Raw genomic sequence first — 18480 nt, forward strand, 5'->3', positions numbered from 1 at the left:
TTTAACATGAACTTTAACAATGTTCCGGAGTGACGAAGTGCTGCACCGTATTGCTGAAGGCGTACTAGCTGACCTCGTACGTGACTGCACTGTTTCTTTATCCTTCTGCGGTGAGTGACAACGACTGATTAGGGTCACCATTTAATCTCATGCAAATATGCTCCACACGAGAATAACTACAGCACGTAGGTGAATGATCACCTGTTGACAGGGGCATTCATTGCACGCACTCATACCACTGTGCACTATCCGCCATTTTGTTTCTGCCACACTGTGGCGTTGACTGTAATGGAAAGCTAGAAAGATTTCAAATTTCATAGAGTGGTTATACGTCGCTATACGTCTGCCATGTCTGAGGCAAACTGAATTGCCATATTTTCTGCGGTAAAAGGCGTCAGCACATTGACGCACATTCACGGATCCTGACTCACGTCAATATTCATCAGTCAGTCGTTATTTAAATCGCTGAACTGCAAGCAGATACACTTTTTTGGGATGTGTGACGTACTGGTTCATACCCTTTACCCCAGAAACCATGACGGTTCAGTTTCCCTCAAACATGGTAAACGTGTAGCAACTCTACGAAATTTTAACTCTTTGACATAATAAGAACATGTGGAAAGTGTTCTTTGCAAGTCTGTGAACTGCGGTCGACAAAACATAGTTACTGACAGCAATAAATAAATGTGAATTCACCACAGGAAGACAGTAATTTCCAATGATCGGAGTAGGTTACAACACGTAACAAGACAGAATACAACTTCATTCGTGTGGCCATATTGTCCGTAGTTGCTTTAGAATTATTGAGAGTATTTTAATTCCATTTTCGCAACTACAAGAAAACGTGTGTTTTTGTTACCAAATGCTACCTTCGTTTTATTGAAGTAAAACGTCATCGGTGGTCTGTAAAGAAAGATATTTAAATTCGTCTCGCTTCTAGATTGTTACAGATGTTGATTCTTACATTAGATATTCCATGCCTCACGTCAGGAAACGCTCTGTGCACGTCTCTTGGCTATTTATTCATTTTACGAACTGTTGTTTCGGGCTCAATTCCACACTGCTTTGTAGAACTACGAGGGTTTGATCCTAAACATAGAACAGTGTAGCCTGCTACTGTTTATTTGTATCTTTCTGCCTAAATATATATCGTATGTTTTGCTTTTTCGTTGATCTAAAGCTGCTCTGTTTTTAATTTCCTTTTCCAGCATTTAGTCATTACTCCATTCAGTCACGGTACTACTTACTTACTTAACGTGTACGAGAAAAGGAGGAGTAGTGATGGAACTGAAAATCTAAATGGTGATTGGGTGACGGGGAAGAAGGGCTGGGGCAGGAGTTGGCGGCAAAGACGAGTAAACAGTTAGTGCAAAGTAATGAGATAGAGAGTATATTGAACGAAAGAGAGGAGGCGTCTATCTTTACTGTTTTTGGTGATGTTCATTTTTCTTCTACGGTGCTTGGTCTGTGATACTCCTGTTTAAGATGATCTGGGAATACTGAGTGGTTTGTATTGTACTTCCGTGCCCTCATGTGCTCTTTGTATCTTGTTTCAGATGTTCTGCCAGTCATCTCAATCACACGAAAATGGCGTGCAATGACCGATCTCAATAAATTCACATACAAAATAGGTTATATGTTCAAAAAACGGGACATAAGCATTGACTGCAAAACAAATAACTCAGTGCATAAACACATGTGTAAAATAAAATCAAAACCAGAGAAATACCAACAATCTAGTACCGAACAGCTCAGTTACACGGACAGTGAGACGTATGCACATTGGAATGACTAGCATGAAGTTTGGCACAAGATATAAAGACCAAATTTGTACAAACCACTCAACATTTGCGGAACACCTTAAAAAGGCATACCATAGACCATGTGCTAGAGAAAAATGTTTGAATGTGATAAAAACCACTCAAGACAGACACCTCCACCCTTTCCAAGGAAAAAATCATAAAGACAAAGCATTTACAGACAGTTAACAGCTACTCAGTGACCAAACAAATGTTATGAACCAGAAACTAAAAAATAATTGAAAGAATGACTTAATGAGGAAAATAAAAAAGATACTTTCCATTTTCTATCCTTCACCCTCTACCACTCTATCTCCACCTCCACATCCCCATTCATTTCAACTCTTGCTCCTCACCATTTCCTTACAAATTACTCGCCATCCCACTACTTTACATTCAATGTTCAAGTATCTCCGCCTCCATCCCCCTCTCCCCGTCCCCCCCGCCCCTCCCTTCCTGCCCACCTATTTACTATTTCAATTTTCGGCTCTATCACTACTCCTCTATTTCTCTTACACATTGTATAAATGTGTAGAAGTATATTTAAAAGAAATAACACACATGTAATAAACTGCGGGAAAAGAAAAAGGAAAAACGTTTTCTATCAAAGCAAAACCAATGGAAAAGTTGCTATCACACGATAAACATTTAGCCAGAAAGTTACAAATAAATAATAGTAGGGCTAGATTGTGTTGTTCTTAAATTGTGTTCCGTTTAAAATAAAAATATGTACAGTACTACAAACCACGGCGGAGTTAGATCAGAATCAACAGAGCCAAACGATGAAGTAACACAAACACTTGAAAGCAGACGGCCTTTCCTGATGTGAGCCAAAAACCAGGAGTGAAATACCGTAAGTAAAAATCAACATCTTCTGTAACGAACTGTTTTTCAGTCTAGAAAGAAAGTCAGAAGGAAAGTATCTGTTATTACAGACCAATGATGATGTTTTATTGCAATAAAACGAAACGCGTTTGTTGACAAAAAACATGCACTCTTCAATTTCTCCAGGCGTGTTTTATGACGAAATAAATCTCGGGTGAACAGCCTGGTATGAGTGTGCATAGGACACAATATTTCGGCAATCGACCACGTTGCCATCATCAGGTGCGCTGATGTACTGACCGGCGGTGGGCCGGCGCCAGCTATATATAGGACAATCCCCCTCCCGCTCCTGGCGCCGGCCCACCTCCGGTCAGTACATCAGCGCACCTGATGATGGCAACGTGGTCGATTGCCGAAATATTGTGTCCTATGCACACTCATACTAGGCTGTTCACCCAAGATTTATTTCGTCAAAAAACATGCAGTTTTTCTTTATGCAAAGACGGAATTAAAATATGCTCAATAAGAATACAATTACTTTAAGATCTATGGGTATCTATGTTAAAATTTTGGTTTTCCAATCTTTGCTTGCTTGTGAGGTTATACTTCGAAACATTTTGCAGTATCAAAAAATTTAAGCAAATTAACGAAAGAACGTGAATCGTTGTGACTTTTTAAAGACCTGTTCATACATCTGCTACAATAATTGGTGCAAGTTCTTTTACTCTCAAAAGAATCACGATCGCCAGTGAAGCAAGTGTGACAAAGACAATACGCTCGCTCATACTTCTGTAGGGGGCTGTAGGGTGTGGGTGGGAGGATGGATGGCGCGCTAGAGGACCGGTCCGCTCTGTGCCAGCGACGGGAGCTCGTGTTTGGAAGAAAAACGGCGGCGGCCCGCGGCAAACAGAGGGTAGCGCCGCCATCCCTCACTATTAATGGCTGCTCGCGCAAGTTGGCCCGCCTCGGGAGGTATAATCCGTCTGCAATCACACAGATAAGGCGGCCCTTGTAATAACAAGGCCGCACGAGGCGGCTGTCCAGCGCCGGCAGTGCTCTGCTCTCAAACCTACTCCACGCTCTTCATGTCTTGGAACACCACTCGCGAGCAGTGCAGAATTTATGACCGTTCTTGGCAGCTGACAGAACTTCTACACGTGGTGTCAGCAGTGGGGGTGCCGAACGAACAACAAAGATATGTTGGAATGACCCTCGAAAATTGGAGTGCATGTCTTAAACGAACAGCATACAAAACTCCAATAGAAACTATTATAGACCACTGCTCCAATATCTGAATCTTTATTATACCAATTTGGCGGAAGACGCTGAAGCGGCCGTAATAGGTGTGTAAAGCCCGTAGTAATGTCTAACAGAGATTCACAAGCAACGTAAATCGAAATCTGAAGAAAGGCGAGGCAAAAGTCTCAAAGCTTGTACACACGTAGGCTTGTTGTAGTCGTGTTCAGTCGAAAGACTGATATGACACAGCTGTCCACGCTGATCTTCCCTGTGCAGGCCTCTTCCTTTGAACCTACTTACTGCAGTCAAGCTCTATTCCCTCTATTCAGAGTTACTCCCTGCACTTCCCTGCATTTCCATATTGAATATTCCTCGATACTTCGAATCAAATAACAGCATCAATTCCACTTATATTTTCGACTACCAGGGAAACAAAATGAAGTGTGCATTTGGCTAGGGCCTCTCGTCAGGTAGACTGATCGCTTAGTACAAGTTTTCTTAGTTGACGTCACTTCGGGGACTGGTGTTTCGATGAGGATAAAATGATGAAGACAACACGACACCCAGACCCCGAGGGGAGAAAATCTCCATCCCCGCCGGGAATCGAACCCGGGTGCCTCGCATGGCACTCTGCTGCTTTGGTGGCTCAGTTATGGAGTCGGACATTAAGGGACCAACCAATTGAAAATGGCTTTGATAGCCGACAGCAGCCGTGTTCGTCGAAAATACAAGTGCAACTGCAGCTGTTACTTGATTCTTGCTTCATAATGTCCTAGATGCTATACAATAAATCCCTTGATGCGTGACAATGTTTCATGTCAAACGATTGTTTCATTCATTCAAGTTTGTCATAAATTTCTGTTCTACCCAGTTTGATTAAATACCACTTTATTCGTTATGTGGTACACCTGTATAATCTTTAGCGTCACACTTCAAAATCTTATACGCTCTACTTTTCTGAACTGACAGTAATATAATATTGACAACTATCAGTCTAGAAACATCTAATTACAACTGAGTGTAAAGAATTTTTCCTGCAATACACTTTTCGCCTGTAGTATCTGGAAGGCATCATCAATGGCCTGAAATATTTACATATTTGTGTAAATACTATATTTCTTTACATATTGGACATTCTACGTTAAGGTTGTAAACAGCTTTTTGACTTTCTGATTTCTATTAGGTAACAATATTTTAAATTTCTGCTTAGCAGTTTTGTAGATACTGCTGTACATGTGATCTTGTACCGATTTTCGAGCTGTTCTTCTGGTTATCCAATAGAAATTTCATTTCCACAGCACTAGCATTTACCTCATGTAATTTTTGGGTGTTACTGCTAGCTGTAGAATGTTATTGCTAACTATTGGACTTTGTGCCTGTGATATCTGTGCCGTGCGCACGCGCACTAGTGTGTGTGTGTGTGTGTGTGTGTGTGTGTGTGCGTGTGTGTGTGTGTGTGTGTGTGTGTGTGCGCGCGTGTGCGTGTGTGTGTGTATGTGAATTTGTATTTTCTTAGTATACTGAAGTGCCTGAACGAATATTTTTTCATTTCATTTTTTATCTTGTCATTTATTTTGTTACCATAAGGAGGGATTTTTCTGTTAATATGCATGTGCTCGTTTCTCACCTGTTTTTCTACAATGGTTTTCTGGATACGGCTGTTTTCCTACAACTACGAAATTTCTAAATAGAAATTTAAAGGTACTATTTGGTCACAGAACATTAGAAATCTCCAGAGCTTTTTACAACCTCAGTGTACAATCATGGGTATTGAAAACCGTTTCAGCTGTATTTAGTCCTTTACTTTTAGGTCACTTCAGCTGAAGCGGTTTATTAATAACCTAGATGATTTCTCATAGCTTGGTTGCCCTACCTACGAGATTGTCTGTCCTCAACTTACAATGTCCAGTACGTAAGAGAAAATGTATTTACACAAATATTGACATAGTCATGCCACGGATGGTGCTTGTCAAGTAAAAAAAATGCGAAACGCATATGGCACAAAAACGTTCATATCATTCAGCTGTAATTAGACTGGTCCAGAGTGATAACAGGCATAAAGATATAGGTTGTAGTTGTTACGCGAAGGTGAAGAGGCTTGCACAGGATAGACTAATAGATAACTGCATATCACACTTATGACCCAAATCAACGATAAGAAAGGTCAAACCAAATCTGACAGATACAGTACACACTTGTACTCGTAGTGCCCTACTTACAGAGCTAAGTCTGAAATTAATGCAAATTAGAGCGAATTCGTAAACACGATTTGAAACAAAGCAAGTGGCAGACCTGAGGTAGTCGCGGCGGCACAGGATGAGGTCGGCCTTGGTGTAGAGCGTGGAGCCCACCTCCCCCAGGCGGCAGTCGCAGCAGCCGCACTTGAGGCAGTCCTCGTGCCAGAACAGGTCCAGCGCCTTCAGCAGGTACCTGCAACAACGCAAGTGCTCTCAGGTATACCACATAGCAGGACGCTAAGGCTGACGCAAACTTATCTTCACGCACTAAGAATATGTGACTCAGTGATCGAATTGTATAAACAATATTTGCTTATACATATGTAAGTCTACATTCACTGCCTGAAAAGAAAAAAGAAAAAAAAGAAGAAAAAAGAAAGAAAAGAGGCACCCAGAATGGAGGAGGAAGCGAAATGGAACTTCGCAGGATAAGAGCGTATGTGAGGTTATTTCAGTGATAGCAAAATCGAGTCAAGTTGAGAAAATAGTTGGTTGTATGAGTTCGCATATCAATACGACGTTTCACTGCCACCGACCTTTACGTATGCATTCATTCGCTTGGGAAGGGTATCATAAAACAGAGTATTTTCTCCAGGGGCAGGCAGGCGTACAGATGTAACTGGTTGTAGATATCCTGGTTATGGGAACCGGAACAGAGTTCATATCCGAGCTGTTTCCACTTATGGGCAACAGATCTGGCGATCTTACTGGCCACGGCAGTGTCTCATATCGCAGACAATTTATGAAAACGTTTGCCATATGTGTTTCGGCAATGTCCTATTGAAAAAACGGCACAATGATGCTGTGGCTGGAGAAGTAACACTTCAGGACATAGACGTCCGTGACTCACTGTTGTGCTGTCAGGAGTTCCCTCAATCATTACCAGCCGTGAACTGAAGTCAGCAAGTCTCTCCAAAACATTGGAATTGAAGGATCTCTTTCCAAGTCGCAACTATACTCAACAGCGATGGTCATCTAGAGTAATGCAGAACTCTGATCGCTGAACGCAATGAGACGCCATTCATTGGCGGTACAAGCTTTCTCGTCTTGGTACTTCCCCAAACTTGACGTGGTTTTAACTGCAGCCCACGTATGGGATGGTAATTTCCCAGTCGCTGCTGCAAGTCTTTGAACAACGTTGCGGAATGACACAGAATGTTGCATGGAGTCCCTTACTTTTTCTCGCATGGCAGATACAGATGTGAAAGGGTTACAGTATACTTGGTACACAAAACTACGACCATCCTTTGAGGTGGACATACATGGTCGACCAGATCCTCGATGGCGAACATGCCTGCCCGCACGTTCCTATGCAGTTCAACATGGGGCTACTGTCACATCAGAATTCCTCACAAATCAGTGTATTGCACGATTTGACTAGGCGGCCAAATGGCGACCCACAATGAGACTTCTTCCAAGCTCTGTCAGGTGCTGAGAAAGCTGCCTTACATGAGTATGTGGGATCTTGTGAGTTAACGAGCATTTCGCTCTCATTTAAGTACATGGCCGAAAGAGTCAGCCCACAGGAACTGTGAAACTAACCACGTTGTCCAGGACAATGTGCCACAAAGAGCGCAGATTCGCCACGAGATGGGGAAGTTCATAGGAGTCTGTTGTGCTGCGGTGTGAGAGTGAGACAGACGAGAACCTACGTCATAGGGAAACCCCGTAGAAGCCTTTTCTCGCCAGGGAGACGAAGCAGTGTTAAATATGGCGGACCTAAGATTGGCCATAAAGAGAAACATTTATGAAAACTATTTAATTCTGTAGTAGTTCAGGCAGCGAAGCCACAGTCATTTTAATCTACCATCGTTCATAAATTTTCATGGTGATCCCAATAAAACTGGAATACTGATCGTATCTATAATAGTTTAGGATTTACTGTTGAAGTGAAATTAACAAGTATTGTAACAAAGACCTGAATGCTAAAATCTGAACGCTTTGGTCGATCTTAAAGATCGACATTTCATATAGAAGCGCATCTGACAAATGTTGTAAATATCAACTCTGTAACTTTGTTTAAAACATATAGTAAATTTAAATTATCAGTATTTTCAGTTAAGCATCAGATCATAATTTCCTCCACACAAAACACATCGATCAAAAAATGGTTCAAATGGCTCTGAGCACTATGGGACTCAACTTCTGAGGTCATCAGTCCCCTAGAACTTAGAACTACTTAAACCTAACTAACCTAAGGACATCACATACATCCATGGCCGAGGCAGGATTCGAACCTGCGACCTTAGTGGTCTTGCGTTTCCAGACTGCAGCGCTTAGAACCGCACGGCCACTCCGGCCGGCTCACATCGATCAATGGCAGCATGACACTTTATTGAATCATTGGGTAATAGAATATTTGTTGTAAAGCTTAGTACATAATAGTTACTTTTCTTTTTTATTTATTTATCAGAAAGCACATTGATGCAAGGTTACTAGCCGTGACATTCAAAGTCAAGAAGGAGATTGTATTGGTTTTATGTAAAAGAATTTAACATTTATTATGTAATGGATATTATTGTTACTTTATTTAGAACTTGAATGTGGTCAAGCTTTGATTATTTAAATGTGTTAAAATATAAAATAATGTAGAATAAGCTGTAGCCAATCAGATGGACGGCTTCAGAAAAGGGAACTGCCCTAGCCAGTTGAGGGAGGATGTTCGGCACGCCGGAAAACGTGGCCGGGAACGGGCAAAGAGAGGCAGTTCGGACTGAGACACGAAAGCGGACGGTCGGTCTTTATGCAGAGAGGAAGTTAAACGAATTAGAAAAATTCGCGTTGTGTCGTATCGTGGGACTTAGTCTCTGAGCGGCGAGCGGCTGCGCGCCTGGTGTGAACTCTAACTCTTCGCGTAATCAACGAGGTGCGGTACTGGACTTGTAATTCGCGATGAGATTGTGAATGATCGAACTGTGTCAAATGGATATGCGCTCGAGTGAAATAGTAATTCTAAGTACGACCACTTTCGCTATTATTTTGCTTTCAAAAGTTCAAATTTGTGTGAAATCTTATGGTACTTAACTACTTAGGTCATCAGTCCCTAAGCTTACACACTACTTAACCTAAACAATCTTAAGGACAAACACACACACCCATGCCCGAGGGAGGACTCGAACCTCCGCCGGGACCAGCCACACAGTCCATTAGTTTGCTTTCTGAAAAAACATTATTCTAACCAAATCGCAACTGCGTGGCCTACGTCATTTATGGGTCGTTAATTTAGTTCCCGATATTATTATTACTGTTATTATATGTTATATTAACTTTGTATTTCGCAAACTTGCCATCAGTCAGATAATTTAATCAAAGTGTCACAAGTGACTAATTTACGGCGTGTAATGCGACACGTGCGATTCTACCCCTAGACGAATTTGAGCCAAGACATTTCGACGAAGAGAAACGGCATGTGAGCCCGAACATCAATGGGATGTTAACTCTCATTCTCTGCGTCCTTTTCACTCAAGATCTGACGCTGTTCACGTCAATTATATACTCTTCCAGGACTGTCAACAACACGAAGCACGAGCAACAATACCGCACTGTTGGCCGTTCTATCCACCACAGGGAATGTCTTTTCTAATCATTTACGCACTTTTACGATGGTGTGTACGGTGTGTACGTGTACGAAGTGACTGACCACAGACCACGTCTTTTTTGGCAGGCTGTTTTTAGTACCGAATAGAATTTTCGTTGTTTTCTATCCACAGCGTTTAGATATTTTGAGAGAAACGTATTTGTGCCATCAGCTGTATATTGTGTTTTTATTCTCTACCTGGTTCGGTTATTACAACCACCTTCACAAGAGACCCAGAAAAGTCACCGGATCTCTCCACAGTTGAGTATTACACTGTTTTTCTTTTGTGTAATTGGTCGTAACAACCGAAAGTGGCAGAAAATACATGTAAAATCGAACAGCTGATGGCATATGCTTTTCTAAAAATATAATACTCAAATTTACAGCGTTTATCCTTAATGTAAAAGCCTCTGATAGACGCACCACGAATTAATTATCAGAATGGGACAGAAACCAGTAAGCGTGATGCGATCTGCAGGCAAACAAATTTCAAACTGAGCCAGTTAGTAACGCATTGGTCCACCTATGCCCCTTACGTAAGACAGTTTTTCGGTCTGGCATTGATTAATAGAGTTGTTGGATATCCTCCTGGGAAATATCGTGAGAAATTCTGTCCAGTTGGCGCGTTACATCGTCAAAATGACGAGATGGTTTGAGGGCTTCGCCCACAACACAAACGTTCTTCATTGGGAAGATCCGGCTACCTTGCTGACCAAGGTAGGATTCGCAAGCTCGAAGACAAGTAGCAGAAACTCTCAAAGTGTGCGAGTGGGCATTGTCTTGCTGAAATGCAAGCACTGGATGGCTTGCTACCAATGACAACAAAACGGGGCTTAGAATACCGTCGACATACTGCTGTGCTGTAAGAGTGCCGCGAGTGACAACCAAAGGAGTCCTGAATGAGATTTTCAATCTGCAGCGGAGTGTGCGCTGATATCAAACTTCCTGGCAGATTAAAACTGTGTACCAGACCGAGACTCGAACTCGGGACCTTTGCCTTTCTCGGGCAGGTGCTCTACCAACTAAGCTACCCTAGCACGACTCACGCCCCGTCCTCACAGCTTTACTTCCGCCAGTACCTCGTCTCCTAACTTCCAAACTTTACAGAAGCTCTCCTGCGAACCTCATCCTGGAAACATCCCCCAGGCTGTGGCAAAGCCATGTCTCCGCAATATCCTTTCTTTCACGAGTGCTAGTTCTGCATGGTTGTCCCGTTTGGTTGTGATGCGCGGCATCCATACAGCACAGTGGTACGTCAACGACATTCTGCATCCTGTTTTGCTGCCCTTGATGGCAAGCTATCCTGGGCATACATTTCACCAAGACAACGCCCGCCCACACACTGCGAGAGTTTCACACCCTATCTCGGCCAGCAAGGTAGTCGAATCTCTCCCCAATTGAGAACTTTTGGAGCATTTTGGATAGGGCCCTCCAACCATATTGCGATTTTGACTATCTTACGCGCCAACTGGATAGAATTCGGCACGACGACCCTCAGGAAGACATCTAACAAGTCTGCCAATCAATGCCAACCCGAATAACTGTTTACTTAGGTGCTATAGGTGACGTACCCGTTACTGACTTGCTCAATTTGTGAAGCTCTTTCTTTGGATAAATTACACAATTTTTCTGAAATTGTAATCCATTGTTTGGACGTAAGTGTACATCACACTTATCGATTTCGGCCTCATTCGGATAATTCCTTCGTTGTGGGTCGCATTTTTTGTGTTAGAGTGTATTTCAATAAATCAGTTAAGAAACATAGGACATACAGTCATATCTAGTTGTGTAATCAAGGGACAGCCTCATGCATCGTGGTTTTAGAAGCTTACCTCTCGGTTATCTTCTTCCCACACCCGGCGCACTCCTGTGGGGAGTTGTTCTTCTGCGTCTCCGCCTTCACATCCATCGTCATCATGGATTCTGAAACAAAAGCAAAGAAATCCCTTGACTAACTTTCTGAAACAGATTTTCTATTTAAAATACACTTATAAATTAAGTTTGTGTTTCTTTGAAGAAATTAACATCACATGTGATAAGCCGATTGTGACAATAATGTTCTGCATGGTATCTCATATACTGATACCACGAGATTGGTGCGGTGGATCTAGAAACCTGGATAAACGCATACTGGGCCGACTGTCCAATTCTTGTTCACTAGCATGAGTACACCGTATTCTCTCCTTAGTATCTCCTTATTATATGACTGTGCACCATTTCGAGTATCCCAGCACTAAATGTGACATTGCAGCGAAAATCTCGCTGCTCTATACACAAAATTAATAAGCAGGTATTGAATCTTTCAATCATTTGTGGGTAAGTCAGAACTGAACCATAACATGACAAAATTATCGAATAACTGCAACTGATATTAATTTAAAAGTATGGCACAGAGTCGATAACAGGAATATAACTGAAGCCAGATGACGTAGAATTCCAAGTGGAGTTACCAATGGGGTACTCTCTCGTTTTTACTGAGCGAAGTGTCGCAGTGGTTAACACTCTCCAATCACTTTTGGAAGGAGCATGATTCAAATCGCCATTCAACATCCAGATTTATACTGCCGGTTATTTCCGTAAAGCGCGTAACGTTGTTGTTGGAACCAGCACAGCCGCTTTTCCTACGCCATCCATTCCGACCTGAGCTTGAGCCTCTATAATGATGTAATTGTTGGCGTCATACTGTCATAATTTTTGTGCATTACTATAACTTTCCCTTTATGATTCATTAAAGTGAGACAGAGAAAATGAAGAAAAAATTTAAGCAATATAGAACACTAAGAAATTATAAAAATAATCTTCAGTCGTTATAGGTTGAAGGTAATATTGCACAGTTTATTGATTTTTTGGAAACGTATTCGAAATAACAGTGGTCTAAATCAAACATAATAAAATGGTCTTGACATAAAACAACATGTTTTATTAATGGTGGCCGGTTTTAACCTATACAGATCATCTTCAGGCCATAAGGTACCTCTCTCGGTCATCCACGGAGCCAATGAGCGGAGGTGAATTGTCTACTGGAAGCCTCATACGTCACTCCTGTCGGTTTCTATAACTATATAACAATACATTGAGCTACAATAATCCATTGATGAATTATATTCTTTTCATCGTCGTGTATTAACAGGAACAATAAAACACGAAGCATATCCAGTGCTCCAGCAACCATTCGCATGCCACCCTCGCCAGCACTGCCTGCTATCACTGTGAAGCAGTGCTACTCAGTCGCTGCTGGGGTATTGCTTATTCTTCGTGTTTTACTGTCCCTATTAAACGAATGTCATACTAGACTAATTTGGTACCGCCTATCGGACGGGCACGAAAAATTCCACATTAAAAAAATCATTTCATTTTGTAATGGGGAAACAAGCCGACGCTTCCGATGGACAGAGGGCGTCACATGAAACACGTAATAGATCCAATGTAGACATCTATTGATGTTTAGTATGTTTAATACTCGAGGGGATTTTGATGTTGTCTGAATGTGATAGAAGCCACAAGCTATGGCAATTAAGTTTTCGCTCCAATATCCAAGGCATATTTTCATCAGGAGATACTGAGAAAAGTAGCATTCTGACACTGAAGAAGGACTGAAAAAATAAATGATTTACTATGATTTCGCGCATGGAAAGGAATCTACGAGTATTATGTCAGTTACATTTATTGTACACGTGGATCTCAGTTGCTGCTGAATAATTGGACTTATACAAACACAATGAATTTAGGAGGTAGTTCTGTAAATTAATTCGATCAATTCCATCATGCGTTTAATCTACTGTTCTGCATCAAAGTATCTCGAAAACGTTGACTCGGACTGCGTGTTGTGTGCGTTGGACACACAATATTGAAATCGTAGGGAAACAGGCGTAATTGCGGATGAGAGAGCAGATATACGAAAAGAGTGTACTGTGAGTCTCTACGAAGGTAATGGAAGGGGGTTGGGGTGGGGGTTGGGTGGGTTGGGTAGGGATAGAGAAAACAATGGCTCTGGGCACTATGGGACTTAAGTTCTGAGGTCATCAGTCCCCTAGAACTTAGAACTACTTAAACCTAACTAACCTAAGGACACCACACACATCCATGCCCGAGGCAGGATTCGAACCTGCGACCGTAGCGGTCGCGCGGTTCCAGACTGTAGCGCCTAGAACCGCTCGGCCACCTCGGCCAACAGGAATTGAGAGTCTGCAGACTTAACGTGGTGGCAAAGCTTTGATAGCGTTGAAATCAAACAACAGATAGCAGTAGTTAAAAATTTAAGTGGAATTTTTAAACGAGTGAGGTAACTGACAACGAAACTTTTATTCAAATAGTGTGCAGAATAGATGAGACTGGAGACGTACCATCGGACTTACCCACCCTCTCTCGGTCGTTTGCGGATAAATCGCACAATTTGGATAATAACCCATACATTCAAGTTGCTGACAGAGAAAGTTGATCTGTAAGATGACAACGAGTTTGACTGTAGGAAAGTAAAGGCACCAGAAAGGTAATTCTGACGTTGCATTTGATAATGAAGACTAGTCATAAAAAAAACTAAGATATCTTCATAGGGTTTGCTGATCTAGAAAAAAGATTTGATAGTGGAAAGTGGTGCAAGACGTATGAAATCATAATAAAAATTGGTGTAGATTATAGGCAAAGACAGGTAAAATATGCGTACGAGAACTAAGAGAAAATAACAAGAATGGTGACCTAGAGAAAAGTGGTTGGTTAAAAAGATGAATGGCAGTTATTTAGCCTTTATTCTCTATTGTTAAAACAGTATAATAAGAGACAATGACGAAAATAAAAGCAAGTTTGAGAAATAATAAAACGTAACGGAAGTGAATGATAAGATTCAGTCATGACATTGTAATTATCTGTGCAATTGAAGAAAAATAATAGGAGCTATTAAAAGGAGTGATCAGTCTACTAAGTACAAATGTTGGTTGGAAGTAAACCGAAGAACGAAAAAGTATTGATGAACAACAGAAATGAAATTAGTAACACGTTTATCAAAACTGGGGGCCACATAATATACAAAGTGGAGGAATCCTGCTATTTTGGAAGCAAAACAATTTGTGATGGAGGAAGCGATACGGATATGAAAATCAAACTATCAGAGAATACCATAACTGCGATTCTGAGATGTGAAGCTATTAACGCCATTCGTCTACAATTAAACAGTTACATTACTTTTTGAATGTTTGTTCTGTACTATAAGAACTATCTGTTAATGTGTATGACCCTAAAGTGCAATTTTTACTTTTCATTTGTGTAACTGTTTTATTTTTTTATGATGAAATCTGACTGCAAAAGGTGAAAGTGAAAGAATCTGCGACATACAGTGACTATTCTTGAACACAGAATCCCTTACTTTTTATGTTAAAGTGTGTCTTGATCTGCCTTCTATAATTGAAGTGATGGTTTTTGGAACATGCGAATAATGTTCTCTATTTTACCTGCATCAGAGCAGTGAATTGTGGTTGAGTGCATTATTGTTCACTTTGCTTCTTGGCACCAGCTGCTACCGTAAAAAAACTAGTATCAACTGTGAGCCTTGATCGATCATATTCGACACGTCGAGAAACACTGAAATAACTTCTGTACGTGTTTTATTATTTCTACTTGCAATACTTGTCCCCTGCTTATCAATCCTTTGCACGCACTCCCATGAGATCCATACCCAACTCTGCTCTCTTTGCTGCCGTCCGACGCGTAATGAATTCGTATCCTTTCAGCCAGGAGTCTCTAGCGGCGTTCCACGCTGTGATCAAGTTTACAGCAAGCAACAAAACATGCGTCTTTCACCTGATCATCATAGAAGCGCGATAATCTTCTGAACAATTCTTTTCTTTATGGTGCTTTTACAGTCAACTACATTAAGGGAGCACTGTGATCAGGAGCAAACTGTTCATTTAAATAGAAAGAATTTCAATCATCTCTTTATTAGAAACTTGTGAGGATACGGTCACCTTATAGCAAGCAAAGACGGCATTACTCGTTAAAGAAGTCTACAAGTGTCAAATATCGGCCTTAATTAGATGATGTATTCTCTGATAACGTACGTCTGGAGTCCAATATTGAGTGGAAGAGAATCATGGGCTTGGGAAAACACAAAAGGAAGAGAATCGGAACGTTTGGGTTATGTTGTTACAGAAGGACGCTAGACAAGAATCGGCGATGAAAAGAATTTTTAGAAAACCTAAAATAGACGACCTAAAACAGACGACCCACCTGAACCATGGACCTTGCCGTTGGTGGAGATAGCCGTATCGAAGGTGAAACGACAACGGAGGGGTATCTGTTGAGAGGCCAGACAAACGTGTGGTTAAAAGAGGGGCAGCAGCCTTTCCAGTAGTTGCAGGGGCAACAGTCTGCATGATTGACTGATCTGGTCTTGTAACGTAACCAAAACTGCCTTGCTGTGCTGGCACTTCGAACGGCTCAAACCAAGGATAAACTACAGCCGTAATTTTTCCCGATGGCATGCAGCTTTACTGTATGGTTAAATGATGATGGTGTCCTCTTGGGTAAAATATTCTGCAGGTAAAATAGTCCCCCATTTGGATGTCCGGGCAGGGACTACTCAGGACGACATCATTATCAGGAGAAACAAAACTGGCGTTCTACAGTTCTGCGTGTGGAATGTCAGATCCCTTAATCGGGCAGGTAGGTTAAAAAAATTTAAAAAGGGAAATGGATAGGTTAAAATTAGATATAATGGGAATTAGTGAATTTCGGTGACAGGAGGAACAAGACCTCTGGTCAGGGGAATACAGGGTTACAAATCCAAAATCAAAATGTGGGTAATGCAGGAATAGGTTTAATAATTAATAAAAAAATAAGAGTGAGAGTAAGCTACAGCGAACAGCATACTGAATGCATTATTGTAGCCAAGATAAATTCGAAGCCTACGCCTACCACAGTAGTACAAGTTTATATGGCAAATGACGAAGAGATTGAAGAAATGTACGAAGAGATAAAAGAAATCATTCAGGTAGTGAGGGGAGACGAAAATTTTATAGTCATGGGGGATTGGAATTCGATAATAGGAAGAGGAACAGAAGGAAAAGTAGTGGGTGGATATGGAATGGGGGTAAGGAATGAAAATTTTGCACAGAGCATAACTTAATCGTAGCTAACACTTGGTATAAGAACCATTAAAGAAGGTTGTACACGTGGAAGAGGACTGGAGACACTGGAAGGTTTCAGATAGATTATATAATAGTAAAACAGAGGTTTAGGAACCAGATTTTAAATTGTAAGACACTTCCAGGGGCAGATGTGGACTCTGACCTATTGGTTATGAACTGTAGACTAAAACTATAGAAACTACAAAAAGTTAGGAATTTTAGGAGATGGGACCTGGGTGAACTGAGAGAACCAGATGTTGTAGAGAGTTTCAGAAAGAGCATTAGGGAACGATTGACAAGAACCGGAGAAAGAAATACAGCAGAAGAAGAATGGTTAGCATTGAGAGATGAAATAGTGAAGGTAGCAGAGGTAGGTAAAAAGACGGGGGCTAGTAGAAATCCTTGGGTAACATGAGAGATATTGAATTTAATTGATGAAAGGAGAAAATATAAAAATGCAGTAAATAAAGCAGGCAAAAATGAATACAAATGTCACAAAAATGAGATCGACAGGAAGTACAAAATGGCTAGGCAAAGATGGCTAGAAAACAAATTTAAGGATGTAGAGGTATATATTACTAGTGGTGAGATAGATACTGCCAACAAGAAAATTAAAGAGACCTTTGGAGAAAAGAGAACCATTTGTATCAAAATCAAGAACTCAGATGGAAAATCGTTTCTAAGCAAAGAAGGGAAAGCAGAAAGGTGGAAGAAGTATATAGAGGGTTTGTACAAGGGCAATGTACTGGAGGGCAATATTATCGAAATTGAAGAGAACGTAGATGAAGATGAAATGGGAGATATGCTACTGCGTGACGAGTTTGACAGAGCACTGAAAGACCTGAGTCGAAACAAGGCCCCGGGAGTAGACAACATTCCGTTGGAACTACTAATAGCCTTGGGAGAGCCAGCCCTGACAATACTCTACCACCTGTTGAGCAAGATGTGTGAGACAGACGAAATACCCCCAGACTTCAAAAATAATATAATAATTCCAATCCCAAAGAAAGTAGGTGTTGAAAGGTGTGTAAATTACCGAAATATTAGTTTAATAAATCACGGCTGCAAAATACTAACACGGATTCTTTACAGACGAATGGAAAAATTGGTAGAAGTCGATCTTGGGGAAGATCAGTTTGGATTCCGTAGAAATGTTGGAACACGTGAGTCAATACTGATCCTACGACTTATTTTAGAAGATAGATTAAGGAAAGTCAAACCTACGTTCGTAGTATTTGTTTAGTATTTGTTTAGAGAAAGCTTTTGACAATGTTGTCTGCAATATTCTCTTTCAAATTCTGAAGGTGGCAGTTTACAGGGAACGAAAGGCTATTTACAGTTTGTACAGAAACCAGATCACAGTTATAAGAGTTGAGTGGCATGAGAGAGACATAGGTAGGTAGGGAGAGAGACAGGGTTGTAGCCTATCCTCGATGTTATTCAATCCGTATATTGAGCAAGCAATAAAAGAAACAAAACAAAAATTTGGAGTAGGAATTACAGTACATGGAGAAGAAATTAAAACTTTGAAGTTTGCCGATGACATTGTAATTCTGTCAGAGACAGCAAAGGACCAGGAAGAGCAATTGAACGGAATGGACACTGTCTTGAAAGGAGGGTGCAAGATGAACAACAAGAAAAGCAAAATGAGGATAATGGAATGTAGTCGTTTTAAATCAGGTGAT

At 41.1% G+C, this 18480-nt stretch overlaps 1 protein-coding gene across 1 annotated transcript in view; it reads right to left on the minus strand.

Annotated features, from left to right (window-relative positions):
• LOC124606148 (LIM domain only protein 3-like) overlaps positions 1-18480 on the minus strand; it is a 1120741-nt gene that overhangs the window by 301438 nt on the left and 800823 nt on the right. Inside the window, exons 3-4 of the mRNA XM_047138113.1 lie at positions 11510-11600; positions 6156-6293 (exon numbers count right to left, since the gene is read on the minus strand). Of these exons, the coding sequence (XP_046994069.1) occupies positions 6156-6293; positions 11510-11595 (224 nt within the window). The 5' untranslated portion in view covers positions 11596-11600. The remainder of the gene's footprint in view (positions 1-6155; positions 6294-11509; positions 11601-18480) is intronic.

Source organism: Schistocerca americana, chromosome 3, assembly GCF_021461395.2.
Source record: "Schistocerca americana isolate TAMUIC-IGC-003095 chromosome 3, iqSchAmer2.1, whole genome shotgun sequence".
NCBI lineage: Eukaryota > Metazoa > Arthropoda > Insecta > Orthoptera > Acrididae > Schistocerca > Schistocerca americana.